The following is an 18,845-nucleotide window of genomic DNA, read 5'->3' on the forward strand; positions in this document are numbered from 1 at the left end:
ATACTATCTTAATAATTTATAAAAATAATTTTAATATTTTTGTGATATATACTAATGAGGATTGAATAATTTTAGTATTGGTAAAATTAAAAAAAAAAGAATTATTGCAATAGTTTTAAAATTATAACTGTTTACTTTCTCAAACAATTCAAAACTCTATGAGTTGTACACTCATTTTGTAGCAACGAAGAAAATTCATACCGAGCAAATATACTTGTGAACAAATCTGTTACGAACAGAAATAGTTCCATTAAAACGAATAATCCAACGCAATGAATCTTTGTATTACAAGGTCGATATTCTTCAAGTGACCAGTTTTCTGCATGATATGGTTGGTACATCTAGAACTTGGAATAAAATTTTTCATACAAATAAAATATAAAATTTGTTGTATATCAAAATTAATCGCGTAGTCACGTTGAAAAAAGATATTAGAATAAGTTTTTTTACGCAAGCTTAAAATACAATATTCAATTAAAACTTACAAAATAATGAACAAAGTTATAGCTGTATAAACATTGCTATTAAATTCTACTTTTAATAAATATTTGTCTATCATCAACTGATTTTCTACAAATATTGCAGCTAGTGCATTATAAACTCCAATGAATTTCCGGCTTTTGAATGGAGATCTTAAAATGTTAATAAACCACGTTAGTGCTGGTATTATAGTCAAGTATGTATGATCCCGTTTAACAAACGGGATAGATTCTCACATACTATACAGTTAAACGGAGCAATTTTAAAAACTGAAATACATATAATATTTATTGTTCATTGTGTATTATTAACTACAATACGTAAATGCTACATTAGTAGTGATAGTACATTATATTTTATTTATTAACAGTATTTTATAATTTTATAATAGATTTATAATTTCGTATATATATATATAATTTATATGATTTTACAGCTTTCCATCCGCTACAAAATCACTATAACCATCAGCTAGATTTTGTTCCCTTTAGACAACAAGTAACTAAGGCAGAATAGGATAAACAATTAAAAATATATGTAAAGTGAAGTTACTTTACTGGTGCTATCCATATATGTACATATTTTCGTATAAGTTAAATTCGACAAAGTTTGATCTTTTTGCACAGGAATTTTAGGAAGACATGAGATAAGTTAAATCAACAGGATGGTTCGTCACGGTAGCGAAAGGTCCTTGCATTCCCCGCAATCGATGCATGCGGATTATTCAGCTCATGTAAACAACACCAATGAATCACCCTCGATGGACTTAACATCGTCAGAATCAGCAACATGTACTGACAACAATAGTAGCACGCTCAAGGTCAATGCCGATAACAGCGTGGTTTACACGACAGGAAGTGCACCGAGTACCGTTCCGTCACCCTCAGTATCTTCGGTATCCTCTTCGTTGGATTCTCGGATTCCACGTCCCTCGCCGACAGGTCTACGTCGCTCGGTTAGCATGCGCATGCGCGGTGAGCGAGTTTCACCGAATCATCCACCACCACCACCCAGTACCGCGGTCACCGCGGGTCTGAGTAGGTCTTATCAACAGTGTCGTCGCTTTAACCTCCTGCACCACCAGCAACACCATCATCTGGACCATCGCACTTTTCCCGTCATCACGGAGAATGGAACCGAATCACCCCGACAACGATCTCTCGTAAGTATTTTCATCTTCCTTGCCAACCGATATTAGCCATCTTTCATGTATATTCTATATAAAAATTGCTCCAAGTGGTTTTCTTACATCCTTCTGCAATATTACGCCGTATCCTTCGTTCGATGCAGATCGCAGATGCGTGCTGACAATTGCGTCTTATTGACTATATCCAGACTGCACTCTGTTTTCGTGTGATTTATAATGCAATGATTAAAACACAAAAGGTATTGAAAAATATAGATTGGTAGTGGAGGAAGAATATATGGATGATACGTGCCTTATCAGTGTATATTAAACGCGGTATAAAAGAAACTGTTCTTTGCAAGTACTAAAGAATTTATTGTCAGCCATCCGTAGACTTTTGTAGGCAATAATGATGGTAGACTATCGTTTTATTGTTAATAAAATGGTTGAGGTATAAAACAAGTACGTGCACATAAATTTTTTTCTTTGTTTCTTGTTCAAATTGTAGTAAGCGTGTAACTGTTTATGATTGTAATAATATTTTATGCGTTACACATAATTGTGATAGATAGGGAACAGAAAAAAATATATAAATTATAGTAGTAATATTGTCTACAGAAAATATTTATTCTAGCTGTGATTTTAGTTAATAGCTTCAGTAATTTCTGGACTTTATAAAAATGTAACTACAGCACATATGCCGTATCGAAGCTTTGCTTTATTTTTAAGTTTAATACAGTATAATAAAATTTCCATTGCGCAACTAATGCGTTATCCTTTAGTTGAGTCATTAAATAACATAGAATAACGAATAAATTGGAATTGCTCAAACGATGAAGTAAATATAGGCAACTTGCCAAATTTGATTCCCTTTGATATCTTTAATATCACGTTTAATAAAGTCCTTTCGATTCATTCGCTGTAATTGAAAAGTTCATTTATTATTGAATAAACAACTTTCCACTTTCTCTGACCTGAATAAATAAGAAATATTTGCGAAGGATCGTATAAACGTGTAACGACCTCCATTATGAGCCGCTTTCCTTCATAGAGACAGACACAAAAGCAAGAGAGACGTCATGTATGCATTAAAAGATGCCTGGCGCTTACCTAGACAAAATTTGAAATATCAATTGTATCTAAATTCAAATATATTCAAGATAGCCAACAAAATATGGAGACAGTCTGACCTTTCTGCAAGCAATGCGCCGGCGCACATGAAACTTCTCCATTGCTCCTAGATCGTAGTGCTGCGAGATCGTGCTCGGTATTTATCAACGCTTTAATCCCAATAGGGTGTTACGTTGGTTTAACTCTCTCATTCTTAACGCTAGCTTCAAACCTCATTCACGGCACGGTCTGTGAATACTATATACATAATATCAACTTTAATGAAAAACTATCTATAGATTCTGGTGTTCACTGTAATCATCATCTAGAGTCTAAATTAAGTTGTTAAACATTCAGTAGAGGTGTATCTACCCATTATTGTATTGATAAACTTTAGATTTGCTTCGTTTTCTTATATATATATGTGTGTGTATAATATATAATATATATGATAAGAATGTAATATAATATAATATAAATGCATTATATATTATATCTATTATATACATCTTTCCATATATATATATATATATATACATATCAGTTATCTTATCGTTTGCATAATGTGCATAATACTATTTAGTAATCTGCATAACATTGCTCTAATATTAACTGCTCAGTCTAGCGGAAGAGTACAACACTTCTTTCTTCGGACATCGAAGTAGTGAGAAAAATAAAGAACCAAGAAATATTCCGATTATCGACGTCTGCGGTGTAACAGAAATTGGCGCAATTGTCCGCCAGTGAATGTTGATCTTAGCAGCTAATTCAATTTTTGATATTGATAATATACAGTTGTTTATTTGAATTGATATTTAATAAACAAAAAAAGACCAGCGTCAATATACATTATAGAGAAAGTTTCATGTGCCATTAAATTTGTAATATTTCCTATATGTTTTATAAAGGGTATTTTCCAATCCAAGGGTAAAAAAATTTGAGTTAAATAATACCTATGTATATATCGCACTGACACAAAGATGCATCTTTTTTTAATTTGTTCTAAAAGTTTAGACTCTCCTTGTTACAAAAAACATGCCGTCTTTTTGGTAGACTACTAAAAATTAATTAATAATTACAGTTTATCTTAAGAAACCGTGGTTGCAATTTTTAATTATATTTCCATAACTATTTCTAAAATTTATAATAATTTCAACAGACTTTATACTATCAATTTTATTTCTCACCTCATCATAGGTAATAAAGACGATAGAATATTATGTGATGATCTTTTCCTTTTTAAAAAGCGTGCTCAGAATAAAATATTTTTTTACACTCTGACTTACGAGTTTACTTTAGTCCACTTGTCACGAAAATATAAAATCATTTTGCAACAACGGAAACTAAATTTGCGTGATACATTATTCGTTACAAAGTTTATTTATAATTGACACATTTATCAAGCGTAATCTATTATTGAAAAGTATGTAATTTATAAAATATTTTAGCCACTTTTATTTGAAGACTGTTCTCGTGCAGATTCGACAAGCTTCTCGCCTTTAAGGAAGACTTTCATATCTTTCTGCTCAATGGGGTGTTTGATTTTGCCTCACTTTCAAACCAGACTTCCTAAGTTCCTAGTCAGAGAGCAAGAAAGCTTCTCCTTAAGTCTAAGGTAAATTACCCTTAGATCAACCAGATATAAAAGCGATGAACTCTTCTTTACGTTTAATCTTTCGAATGCAACCTTAATGTAAACGTGGAATTATTTACTGAGTATGAGTGACTGATGTTACGAAACGAATTTTCTTCTTTTATATTTAACAGTAATGTGATTGTGATAAATAAATGGGGACATTAGAAAATCTTATTTAAAAACCTTGTAAATTAGAAATTACTTAAAATAGAAATCAAACGTGGTAAAAATGACTTGTTTTAACCATTCACAACACTAATTTGCTTGTTAACGTTATTTACTAACTTTTACAAAACTAATTGTAGTTTTCTATGTATGAGTAACCCTTTTTTATAATGCATTAATCGAACTACGTGTTCAGGCTTCTTCAGATTCCTATTTCAACTTTATGAACAATATATATTGTATATAATGTACTCAACATTTATCTTTATCTTTTTTTTTTTTTTATTTCTGTGAGAAATTTATAAAATCTCAAGATAATCTTCCAAACTTAATTTATAACTCTCAACATCATATAAACTTCATTTCACACATTTTGAAATACTCTGTGTACTATAACGAAATATATCTATGATCTTTATTACATTGATAAAAGATATTTTACTGTTTACCATAATAATAATTCCTTTCTAGTGTTCCTTTTCTTATTTAATACAGTGTAATATAAAGAAAAAATACTATTTTAGCTACGAAGAAATACTACATTGAAGAAACGCTATTCAAAATGGATATAATCGTGTAAATCATAAATATAAAAAGAAAATAATAATTCTAAGGGATTTGTAACTTATCTTTTGTAAGAAAGTACATTTTGTGTAGTTGACTTAACCTGGTTCGCATGATTTAAGTTCTGATAAGGTAACGTTCTTTGATATAATGCTTATGCTTTCAATTAATCCAACAGATAGTAACGAAATTATTTATAAAATGACAAGAGTAATATGAGATAATAATTCTGACGAAAAAATTAACCCTTTAAGGACGAATTTTATTACATAAATAAAATTTATAAAATTATAACAAGATCTATTTTTCGGGAGAGACTTTCACTTTTTTTAGTAGATTGAATGTATAGAATACAATTACGTAATATTACGGAGGTTTCAATAAAAGTGGGCCTTAAGGGGTTAAATTACTCGAAATTAATGAAACTATCGTCTCGTTTTTTTTACTCTGCAGAGCCTTTCATTGACCCCGGCGAGGCCGCGACCTGGACACGCGGCCTCCGGAGGATCAAGCACTGGGATTGCCGATGACAGCGATGCAGAAAGCGTAAAAAGCTACGGAAGTGCCTGCAGTACCGCAAGCGCCTGTGACCATGCTACGTTTGCTCTCAACGGTACCACGTGGTCGGGTAGATCACGAAAATACGTTGTTCATTGTTCAAACCATACCGGGGACAATGAACAATATCTTACGCCTACTCAAAGAGCAGCTAGACAAGTTAGAAGATTTCAGGTAAAAACTAACATTGTTTTTTGTTTGGAATGTTATTCGTTGGAATTTTTACTTAACACATTATTGCAATAATTAACACATTCGTAATGATATCAGTCTTTAACCGCAGACGGTAAGAGAATGTAACGCGTCTAGAGGCTCTAGTTCAGACATGAACTCGCTTCATATTTCTTGTATATTTCTCTTAAACTTCTATCAAATCGTTTGACTATAAAATATAATAAAATATTACTAGAAATTTTCTATGCAAGAAATATAATGCTTTTATGAAATTAGATATGTTCTTCGTATCTGCATATTATTTATAATTTTTTATAATTATATTATATTAATATTATTTATAATTTTTTTCATTTTAACAGTTTAATTAACATTTTAAGTACTTCGTGGAGACGGTCGATATGTTTTTAATACATATATCAATATGTACCGATATGTAATTCGATATGTAAGTTACTAAGCTAAAAATAGCTGCCTTTTTATACTTTATCATGGTAGTCAAGTATTTTTACCCTTTGGTTAAATAAATAAAATAAATGTCACCTCGTAATATTAATAATATGATGCATATAGCACCTTCGCCGTATCATTTATTATCGTAATAAGAACAAGAACATCTATTTTGAATAATATACATCATTATAAAAATCATATTATTCAGGCTTTGTTAAAAGAAGCGCGAAAGGAGATTGAAGAGAAAGACCAGGAGATATTTCGACTAACGAAGGAAGTAGTGGAATTAAGATTATACAAAGCTTCTCTGAATAGCCCAGATGAAAGAACGGATAGTAGCGATGCTCTCACTGTACGAGAAAACAATCCTTTTTCACCTGAATCGCCAAGCAAGGACTTACCGGACGAAGGTACACTACAAAAGGTCGCAAGTCCAGAAACTCCAGAAAAATGTGCCCCCTCTGATCTACCTTCCTCTCTTGCGGACTCGGGTCACTTTGAAGACGGATCCGTCCATTCGAAAGATTCTGTATATATACCAGAGGTGCAACCAGAAAGTACACATGTTACTGCAACGCCTAATACAGTTCCCGAAAATAGTACATCCGATACGTTTGAAAGATCCGTTGCAGAAATACCAGAAAGAGATGAAGTGAGACGCAAGTTGGTGAATCTTTATGAAAGTAGAATTGAAGAAATGCATCGTAGACATGTTGACGAACTTCAAGAACTCAAGCAAAAACACAACGACAAGGTATATATCTCAAATAAAATAGTCATATTGTTGAATATTTATAATTAAATAAAAAATGAAAGTTTCGTATTTAGTGTAGTTTAATCAAAGAAGTCTAGTTTATAAGAACATTGAACGGTTAATACAATGTAGAATAGTAATGATAAAAGATCATAACTAAATCAACAATCGCAAATTTTTTAATACATAACATATCTTCAACGTCATATAAAAGATATTGCAAAACATCTTTGTATACGTATTGATTCACAATACCATTAATTCGGTACAATGAGCTAACAGCTTCGTTTTTTATTGCCCGCTTTACATGAACACGGCACTGAGAAAGTCGATCGGTGCAGATCCTATAGTATCGCTAAATATTTGGAAAATTATTGATTATTTAAATACACAAATATTAATATAATTTAATTTTTTTTACTTATGCACCATCGATATCCTAATATGAAACTTTTGTATAGTTCTGAAATGTTTATGATATAAAATAATAAATGTTTTTTAAAAGCAAAAATTCTAAGTAGATTTCTAAATTAGAAATTTATTAGTCTTAATGTTACATGATAAGTAAAACGCTAGAACTACAGTAAAAATAGAAATAAATTGTTTACGTAAGAATGCATTAACAAACAACATACATTAATACAATGTGTATTTTAAAAATTGGCATAATGAATTGCTTTATATTACAGGTGGAAAGTTTATTGAATCAATTGGCTGAAGTTAATACACGTTACTGCGAAGTGAGGCCTTCTGTTGATGCTGCAGAAGCTCGTGCTCGTGAATTAGAAGCGGAACTAGAAACCGTGAAAACGGAACTTTCTGAACAAAAGGCTTTATTGAACGAGCAAGAAGAAAGAAATAAACAAATGTACCTGAGAATGTATGCCAAAGGACAGGAAGCTGCACGCCTAGAACAAGCTGATCAGGTGCGTTGCACGTTGATCATTACATTGAATCTATAAATATGATACACAATTTCATAATATATTAACTGTTTTATTTTTTTAAGAGATAACAAAACAATGTCTGTAATATTCAATATCCCGATACAAAGTTTTAATGCTTTTAACTTCTTTAGTATTTTTTAATATTTTATGTTTACTATTTTTAGTATTTTTTAAATGCATAAGTAAACACTAAAAGTTGATATTTATTACAGATATATGAACATGCGCATCAAACACCACCAAAGGTTACTGTTGCAGAACTACTTCAACAATTAACAATTACACAAGCAGAATTAGAAAATATCAAGGTAAATATTTTTGCTTTAGTTACGATGTTTACTTTCATGCAGGGAGTTCCTCTCACTAGTTAACTCAAAAGCACCGCCGATCACATCGCACATCATATATTCCCGTTTTCACTTTACGATTACATGTACACACAGCTATACAGCCGTCTACTTTGACACAGAGGCGATATTGGCTTCTAATATATATGTACATTTGTACATTATATATATATACGTATACTGACACGATGTTATCGCCGTGATGTGATTGATGGTGCCGTCTTTGAGTTAACTAGTAAAAGGATCGCCTTATATATAGTTAATACTTATGATAGTAATATACACAGTGCACATTAAAAGTGAAAGAATAAAATTCTTTATGCCTGACATCATTTATAATTGAAGCTTTATCTTTATTGCTATATAAAATATGTAGCATGAACTTCATTTTAACACATATAAAAATTTGTTATAACTTGTATAATAACACTAAATTATACTATTAATATGGGAACAGTGTATTTATAATAACAAGTAATATTCGATATAATTATTATTTATAATACTAAAGACAATTTTGAATTTGAAACATCTGTATTATCGGATTTTAAATATTTTATACATATATTGTTTACTGATATCATTTGTTTGTTGATTTTATCAATTTCTTTTTCTTTTTGCACTCACAACCAGCATTATTTAATTATTTTAACTATCTTTTTCACATATAAACTCTAAAAACATTTTAATAGGATGTTTTATACTTCTTTGTAGTACAACAACAATTTAAAATTGTATACAGTACCATTTATTATTTTATATTTCTCACACTGCCTACATAAGTTTGAAATCCGTTCATAGAGATTTAAAAAATTACATCTTTTTAATACTTTTAAATAATGCATACTAATTCAATATAAATAAAAAAGATACAATTTAGGAATCAGTGTTGTTTGCGCATCACTTTCTGTGCATCTCTGTCATTCACAATTCTCTTGTACTAATGATGTGCCACTTTTTTTGGTCGCCGCTCACACTCCAGGACACAAGCTACTCGCCTGAACCTCACATTTCAGCCGATCGTAGCCAAAGTTTATTAAGTGCTCAGGAGGCTGTTTCTCTCTGGGTCCTTGGCACACGTAAGGTCTGTATTTTTGCTGAATCGCCACGTGATGCAATTCTCATCCACTGTTTTCTAAGCATTAATGTTGTATTTGTTCACGTACAAATGCACAAACGAATATTTCTTTCTTTTCTATTTTTGCCCTTTTGAGGTTTTTTTGCAAGATGATGGATTCTTATAATATCAAATGTTTATTAGTAGAATATCTGCATTTCTTTCCTTAGCAAGGAACAAAATAAAATTGTTAATTTTGCAAATTGTACTATTTGAATAAACCTTTCACTGTTATTTATTCATTTCCACATTATATTTTTTTTTAATATTATTGTTAATGTCTTCCTGAATATTATTGTTAATTTTGTAGTAACACCACATAATTATTGTTCAGAACATGTATACCCAAAAAGATTTTTTTCTATATTTGTATATATCGTGTTTAAATTTATTTTTATACATAATTTATTTTATTACATCTTGAGCAATTTTTTTATCAGGCTGTATATATATCCTAATTTAGCACAAGCATGAAATTAAATATAAAATAAATGTGTAAGCATAATGTTAAATAGTTTATATGAATGCATATATTTTTATTTTTATTTTTCTAAAAAAGTAGTGTATAATTCATAGTTGTATTAAGTGCAATTAGTATGTCAGTTACATATAATAGGAACTTATATAATACTAATATCAATTTTAGTCAATATATTAAGTATTCTTTTCATAATAACTTTTATATATAATCAACAATCATATTGTTTATTAAAAATAGCTTAGCCATATAATAACTAATATTTATAGGTACCTGCTTTTTGCCTACAGAAAAAAAACTTATAAGAAATATAAATAAAAAGTAGAAATTATTCTGAATTTGTAAAGAGATTTTATCATTTTGATAATTATTAAAAACAAAAGCTTATTAGCTTTTAAACTATAATAGTGGCAAGAATTGGTTTCACGTGCTTTCATTTATAAGTTATACATATTAGGAACTTATATTTATGAGAGAATGTATTTACAATTGAAATGCTTCGCCACAGCGATTGCATGCGAATTGTTATTGTTAAGCACAAATGTAGGTGGTTCCTATTATTATGCAGTATTATTAGGTCAATACAGATTATTTTGTGCACTTGAAAGAAACAGCCTCTTATTATCCTTCAGTTAATGTAAGTTTGCACGTGCTTAAGCATCACATGCTTGTACCATTTCATACAAATCACATCACCATAATCATGTCAGATCTTGAAAAAGAAAGACAACTTTACATAATATACATGTATATACATGTCTACATACATATATACATTTTAATATAGTTTTTCATTCAATGTGTATTTATAGCTTTCAATAACTTACATTTATTATTATATATATAATTAATTGCTCATTTTTCATTCATTTGACACCATATCTGAATCGAATTTACAGTACACAACCAAGGAATGTATCAAATTTCAAATAGCACATAAGTTAATCTGTAAAGAAAAAGTTATTAACAATATTATTAGCAAATATCATTTTTTCAACAGGCAATGTATCGACGTATCATAGAAGCGCGAAATAATCAAGGTGCCCTTGATCCAGAGATCACATTGCAGTTCCTAAAATCGGCGATTTACTATTTCTTAACGGATAAAGAAAATCATCATGGGCATCTGAACGCAATTGAAAGCATTTTAGGATTCACAGAAGTTGAAAAGCACAATATTGATAAAATATATCGATCAATAAGAAAGTAATATTTACAACATTTTAGTTATTAAATTTTAATGCATACAGATCTAGAATTTCCGGACAATTCGTTTATTCTTAGAAAATGCTAACTGAAAAATATGTAAACAGGTATGAATTATCTTTGACTTACATTTTGTTTGAAATCAGCCTACATAAACTATGAGTTACATACTTGCATTAATAAAATAGCATATAATATTGTTGTGCAGTCACGAACAAAAATATTATAAAATTACTATTTAAAACAGTATATATTTTTTTATATTGGATCAAATGATTTAATTTTTTTGAAGATGTTAGAAGGTTAGTCGACAGTTAGTCGGAATATAGTAAAGGTCATTTTTTACGACTTCTTTATCTGGGCCTGTAATAAAAATTTTAACAGCACGTTTTAAAGAGTTATGTCAGCTATATACTTGCGAAAAATTTTAAAGAAATCGGTCGATGCAAAAACAAACAACAGGTATCAAAAAATGAACAAAAATGTAGATTTATTATCGTTACGAAAATTGTGAGTTTCATCATTTTTAACCTTTGTAGCTTATAGCAACGTTAACAGATTTCGACGAAATTTTCATCATATATATAACTAACATAAATCAACAAGTATACTTTTTAAATTTTTATTACTGACTCAGATAAAAAAAGTTGTAAAAAATGACCTTTACTATTTACTTCATGATTTCGACCAACTGTCGATCAACCTTCTAACTTCTCAAAGCAAGTTAAGTCGATTGGTTCAATTTTAAAAAAGTTATTTTGCTTTAAAGGCTGTGTCAGTACCTTTGTTCGTGACCTTATATATTTTTATAACTGATGACGTGAAATTTTATTTTACCTGAAATCCGGTATAAAACATTCATATCATGTATTTTACTAATTTTTTCTTTTCTTTCTTTTTAAATTAATTCGTTTAACCAATAAGAAAGTCATTAAACAGTTATCTTCACCGATTTTATTTATTTCGCATAAATCATTTAACAGTTAATTGTATTATAAATTTCTTACATTGATAATATGGAGAATTGTTACTTGCTATATCCAGGAAATGATAACTTTCAATGATAAGAATATTTTTTTACATCATGTTTTATGACTTTCTAATTTTATGTAATATGAAGATTCAATGGAATACAATTTCATGAACATACAGTGAGTATCACTTAACATTAAACAATTTGATATTTATTATATTTTTGCATATAAATTTGTTTTTATTATATTATGACTAAAATAATTTACAAGTTAAATAATTTATAATTTATAAATACTTTAACATATTTTTATTCAATATATAGCAATTGCAAACATTCTCTCTTTCTCTAATTACGTTTTAAATAACAAAACTTTACATTTTATATAAATGTAACTTACTAAGTTATTTTCTACAACAAAAATGAAATAGATTTTGAATTATATTCTTCTAAATTTAGAATTAACTTGTTGTATGTAGATCTTCAATTTGATTAATTTAGTCATTGAAATTGTTACACTGACATAAACATATGTTTAACAATTTTTTGAATATTGAAAATGAATAATAAATGATAAATATTTATTTTAAATGTATAAAATATTATGAAAATATTTGTTATTTGTGGTATAAATATAAAATATTTGTGGTATGTTTTAAAAATAAAACATGTCAAAACATATAGTAACATTATGCAAAGTGCTTAACATATGTTATGAGGCTTATAACATAAGCTATCAAGAGTAATTCTTCTATTTAGCGTTATTAGTTTGGTATTTAATTGACTCAGATAAACATGTATTAAAAATGAAAAGTGATATAGAATGTATATACATATATGTATAAATGTATGAAGTACAGAGTACAGTAAATGATTTAATCCTTTGCATTGCACTTGAAATTATTGGTTGACAATATATTAACTAATATATTACATAGTAGTAACTAATAATCACAATTCTCACCATAAAAAATATTACAAAGTTTTTATGAACGTATAACGTGCATTACATTATGTAACATATTGTACAAATTATACTATCACATTCAGTATTATTACATGTTTGATACATTAAATGTATGTTTTATAAAATACACTTTATGTACTATAAATATATGTTTGATGTGTTAACTTTATTTATCAATAATACAATCAATGCAAAAGATTAAATATATTTACATATCTATGGTAAAGGGAAAGAATTTATCGATTCTATTGTGGAAAGTAGAAGCATTATGTATATGTATAATTTACCATGGCATAAATATTATATTGAATTAATTGTACAGAATGTGAATTAATGTTGCAAGATTATTTAAATTCTTCAACATATATCTAATTGTTATTAAGAAGAATATAGTATATATAGATATTTAATTATATCATTAAGAATATGGCGTCCAGATAAAGAAACAATTTGGAGACTGAGGGATATATCTTGCCTTTTTATCTGTCTGATTACGTCGAATTAGGTAGATAAGAGAGAGTATTATAGTGCAATGGTGTAACTATTTATGGATGTCACATGTGAATATTAAAAGAAGCACATTTCTTATATATCTGTTATAATTCTATTTCACATGTTTTGAAATGATTGACTATATATACCATTAGATTAAAACCAAAGATAAATTTAAATAGTAAAAAATTATTAAACATAAATTGCAGATTACAAAAAAAAAATCATATATGCTTTGCTATATTGCTGTCAAGTATCCTAATATTAATTAGGTAATAGAGTTCCAAAAAATTAACCTTATACATCAAGTTTTATTACTATTTCATAATAGTATCACAGTATAAGGGTACTGGAAAATAAGCTTATTCTCATATAATAAGCTGATGTGTTTATAATAATGTCAGTCATTCAATAATACAAATTTTAGTATAATATATTCCAGAAAGTAAAAGTTATATAAAGTATTTCATACGGAAATGTTTGCACTTTTGTATCATTTGAGTTAGAACTATTACAAATAACTTATTTATTGTCATAATTAAGTTTACTAGGTACTTGCAATAAAAATTTATATTACCAATTTTTTACTTAAATTACGCAAATGTAAAAGATTAGATTAATGTACTAATATAGTTTTCCAATACCCTAAGTATCTTAATTTTATAGATATATATTAAAGGTAAATGATAAAAAAATAAAACATAACGATTAGGTAAATATCAAATTTTGATTTCCATTTCGGAAAATACATTTAGAATATGTTCGTAATAGAAATGTGAACGTTTTGCTTTAGTTATCCTTATTATTTGAAGGCGAAGAGTCTAATATGTTTCATGCGTATCATAAAAAGAAAAAAATAAAATCTGAAATTGAAAGTGAAATGTGTGACAAAATCAGTTTTAAACGATGTGTTCACATCTCTAAGTAGTATTTTTGCTCTAAAAGATATGCAGAACTACAACTATGAAGTTCCTTTCTCATAATTTAAAATGAAGCATGTGCACACTTAAAAGTCAAGATATTCAATGAGGTTCCAATTTCCATATTAATTTATTTACTCATAATTTCTGTAAAAAAAAATAGCATAGATAAATAAGTCATATATAAAAAATAATATATAGGATCATGTACTGATACAACAAGGCCTTTTGTATTTTCACATTCTATACTATCACTACTACGGTTTTCACAAATCTGATCTGATGATTATTTGAAGAACTAAATGTTAAGCTAAAACCAATGCCTTAGTTATCCATGGCGTAGATTGTATGTGGAATATTCTTATGTTATCTTCTTTATGGAAACATAAATGTGTCAAAATATTCTACTCATGTATTAACGCACTGGTGACGATATAGTAGTCATTAATAAAGTCTTTAAAATTCTAATTTATTAGTGTATATCTATTTGTTATAACCTTTCCTTATTATAATACAAAGTATTATGTTGCCGATTCTTAATTAGAAACAAGTTTTGTAATAAAATTAATAATTGAATAACTTTATACAATTTATAAAATTCTGATTCTAATATTTTTATAAAACATTATTATTATAAAATTGGCATTTAAATTATGCTTCTTAGACAAATAATGTATTTATGAGCACGATAGTGAAATATATGATGAAGGTATTAATAAAATTTGATTAAACAAATAGTTTATTTTTAAAATTTTTATGAAAGAACTGTAAAATACAAATATGTATATTACTTCTTCCCAGCTATAATAATACCATCATACTTCTGTTGAAACCATTTCATTGCATCTTCTTTGGTAAGTCTATGTTGGAAACCGACTTTCCCAGTTTTCCTCCTCCTGTGAGCTACATTGAAACCTTAACAGAAGAAAATATTACGAACTGTATATAAAAGAATATTTATTTGATTATACTATAATATAGCTTGATTTAATTTTACAGTTACAATATACACAAGCTAATGTATTATTTATATTAACTAAAATATATCTATGCATATAGATTGTAAATAAAGGTAATGATATGAAAAAATCTGTTAACTTATTCAAAACTAATAATTCAGGCATTAAGGCATTCAGTTATGATAACTCTCGAGATCTGAAGGTCAAGGGCTGAATGTCTAAGTCATCTACAAAGATTTATATCCTCTTAAATTAAATTAAATTTTTGATTAGAATAAAAAAAAGGTCATTTTGTTAGAGAGATGAATTATGAAATAAAGTGTCTACAGCATCAAATAGCTCTTAGTTCTAAAATTAAGTAAAAGGATAAATATTCTACAATTTAAACTCTTAATTTATCAAAGTAGAATTATAACAATGTTAATATTCAAATAAATATGAATATAAACTGTAGCTTCATTTAAGTAACACACCCAGTATTATAAGTGGGCATGAGTTGCAAATACGAAGCCTATATTCTAGCACATATTGTATAAATATAGATACAACTTGAATACAGTAGTAACTATTATGCCAGATGTGCATATATTTAATATATTGATTTATTATAGAATATCAAATATAAACTAACCTGGTCGTCCAAGTACAACATAGAAATCCAAGCCATAAATACCAATGCTGGGGTCATATTTAATTCCTAAGTCAATGTGTTCTTGAATACCAAAACCGAAGTTTCCAGTGCCAGAGAAATTTTCTTTTCTCAATTCATATTCCCGTACCTTTAAAAGGAAAAGCAAAATTGAACATTTAAAAAGAAATTGAATGTAAAACAGTATCAGTAAAAAATTACTTTCAATCCACGTTCAAGAATTTCCTCTGCTTTAGCACCTCGTACTGTACAATGTACTGCAATTTTTTCATTACGGCGAATGCCAAATGAACGCACAGTATATCTTGCTTTAGAAAAAACAGGTTGCTGTCCAGTTAATTGTTCCAACACCTACAAAAATTTGAAAAATTTTAATAGAAATGAAAAATTTGTTCCATAATTTGAAAATCATTATTTATATTAATCTATATTTAATTACAAAAAAGATTAATTTTTAAGAAACCAACTTTTATTATTAGAAATATAGAAACATATATTTATATGTCAATAATTATGATGTAATAAAAGAACACAAAGAAGTTAAAACAATTTGAAATGAACAAAATACAAATAACATCTATAATTGGTACCTTTGCAGCACGAGTGAGTCTATCACCAGATTCACCGACACAGATGTTTAAACAAAGTTTACGAATGCGTACTTCACGCATCACATTCTTAGATGAATCCTTTGGCTCTTTCCGCACTTTTTTTGCTACCACTTTCTTGACATCCTGTAAAAAAGTTTGCCAATACGCTTCATTCAATGAAAATTACTCATTTTAAATACTGTATACAAACGTAAAAAATATTCGAAATATTGACTTGTTTTATAACAATAAATTATGATATCAAGATGTTTAATCTATTCATATTAATTTCTTAAACTAGTATTATAAGCAACTATTTCATAAATCTTATAAACATCATGAAACAAATTTAGGTTATACTCGCGAACATGCTGATGAACCTCGCCTAACTGTCATATATAAAACTTTAAATATTAAAGTATTAATGAAAAAGAAATTGATCAATGTTAAATAAGTAAAGATGATTTTTTCGTAATATATAAACAATCTTCGTTTTAGGCATGATGTCTTTGATATTTAAAGATTATAAAATTTGTTTTCAAAACGACGACTCCACACTCACCGCCATGATGATGAGAAAAGAACGGAACTACGCACGCGCACAAATCACGATACATTCTGGTGAGTACTAGAAGAATGTGATTCTAAAGTACGAAGGTTGCCAAATTAATAAAAGTAAATTTAAAGTAAAATTGAAACATGTTGTTTATCCACATACAATCCGATAATATAAAAATAGGATTACTTAAAACATATGTAATTAAAAGATATTTAAATGCTGTTATAGCTTCTATGTATAAATTATAATTGTATGCATGTACCATGTGATTATTATTTTTTATATAAAGTTGCAAATAATAGTAAATTTGAATAATTTAATGTTTTATAATTCCACGTTATATGCTAAAATATCTAATAATATAAAAGAAATAAAAAATAAAAATTACTTGAAAAAGAAAATTAGTTCCTAGGATTAATAATATGAATAATATTGCGTTAAAAATAATACATATTTCGCAATTAATGTTTGACTAAATAATATTGAGAAAAAACAGTATATGCGTATATTTTACTTTATAATATATTTTTTTAATGACAATACAATTTCGCTGCACCAGCCAATCAGGAGTCAGCTAGGCGGAAATTTGGCAAGATTGGCACTTTAGTGTCGGTAATCATGCTTGCTTTTATATCGATAGTATTTTCATAAATAGATTTTAAAATTTTTCTACATATATACAGAAATTATAAAAAAATCCTATAGATTTCTGATAGGTAAGATTTATGAGGATATCTTTAGTTTTTTGATAGAATTAGATTCCTGATAGGTAGGGTCTATATAAGAGCTTTCAATTTCGTTTAAATCAATCTACTTTTAAGTTAATTTTAGGCATTTTTTCAAAACCAGTGGAAAGAGATACACAAGATATATATATGTACAAATATAGATATAAGATATTTAAGTGTGTATGTATGTATGTATACACAATACATATACATGAAAAGTATTCAAGATCCGGAGGTATCATGTACAAACAGGTCTGGACACTCTTATACTGAAAGTACTGACGAAACCATAAAGCATCCATTTTTTTGAGTCCAAAAAGTCAACATAGAAGACAAGGTTTTTGTTCTGCTCATGCGTGACATGCTATGAATGTCTCAGACAGAAACAGAGATACTTCACTTATCTCTGTCTATCTCGTAAGAACTTTGTCGTCTTCCATGTTGATTTCTCACGACTCAATTTTTGAGCGATTTTCTCTAGCGAGTGTCGAAACCGGTTTATATGATTGCGTTTCATATAATACCTTTCTCCTCTCTTTCATTATTACATTCAGATATTTGTGTATACATACAGATAGGGCTTATGAAAACTTTTAGATTTTTACTAGACAAGTTAAATGAGATTGTAGAGCGAAAATAGCAACAATAATAATAATATACTTTTATTAATACACTATGTATATAACTTTGAAGTTACACCATTAAATATTTGAAAACTAAATTTCAGTTAACAAGTATAATAAAAGTAAAATGTACGATTACACTGTCTGAAAAGAAATATAATGAAATATAGTATATAATATTCTGACTGCAATCTTATTTTTACTGATGTCGTCCGCAATGCATACTAGGTCGTTTAAGTTCATGTAGTATATTAGACTTTTCTGTGTATT

General features: G+C 28.2%; 2 protein-coding genes and 1 long non-coding RNA gene across 4 annotated transcripts; 1 reads left to right on the plus strand and 2 right to left on the minus strand.

The window, feature by feature from the left end:
- The first annotated feature begins 919 nt into the window (after window positions 1–919).
- Window positions 920–14,935, plus strand: LOC132907792 (protein quick-to-court). Of its 2 annotated transcripts, XM_060961190.1 has the most exons (7): window positions 920–1,642; window positions 5,535–5,813; window positions 6,475–7,020; window positions 7,710–7,946; window positions 8,180–8,275; window positions 9,297–9,398; window positions 10,910–14,935. In XM_060961190.1, exons 1-7 carry the CDS (start codon window positions 1,145–1,147, stop codon window positions 11,117–11,119), a joined length of 1,968 nt encoding a protein of 655 aa, XP_060817173.1. In that variant the 5' UTR covers window positions 920–1,144; the 3' UTR covers window positions 11,120–14,935. The 2 variants fall into 2 exon arrangements, with proteins under 2 accessions (XP_060817173.1, XP_060817174.1); XM_060961191.1 differs by lacking the exon at window positions 9,297–9,398.
- Window positions 2,411–3,000, minus strand: LOC132907817 (uncharacterized). The gene is made up of 3 exons (XR_009658267.1): window positions 2,797–3,000; window positions 2,581–2,716; window positions 2,411–2,525 (listed from the first exon to the last, which is right to left on the minus strand). It is a non-coding gene; the product is annotated as an uncharacterized LOC132907817 (long non-coding RNA).
- A 253-nt stretch (window positions 14,936–15,188) lies between the features above and the next one.
- Window positions 15,189–17,322, minus strand: LOC132907808 (large ribosomal subunit protein uL5). The gene is made up of 5 exons (XM_060961215.1): window positions 17,228–17,322; window positions 16,666–16,809; window positions 16,277–16,426; window positions 16,058–16,205; window positions 15,189–15,382 (listed from the first exon to the last, which is right to left on the minus strand). The coding sequence occupies exons 1-5, from the start codon at window positions 17,231–17,233 to the stop codon at window positions 15,255–15,257; spliced, it is 576 nt and encodes a 191-aa protein (XP_060817198.1). The 5' UTR covers window positions 17,234–17,322; the 3' UTR covers window positions 15,189–15,254.
- Between the last annotated feature and the right edge of the window lie 1,523 nt (window positions 17,323–18,845).

Source organism: Bombus pascuorum, chromosome 6 (assembly GCF_905332965.1).
Source record: "Bombus pascuorum chromosome 6, iyBomPasc1.1, whole genome shotgun sequence".
NCBI lineage: Eukaryota > Metazoa > Arthropoda > Insecta > Hymenoptera > Apidae > Bombus > Bombus pascuorum.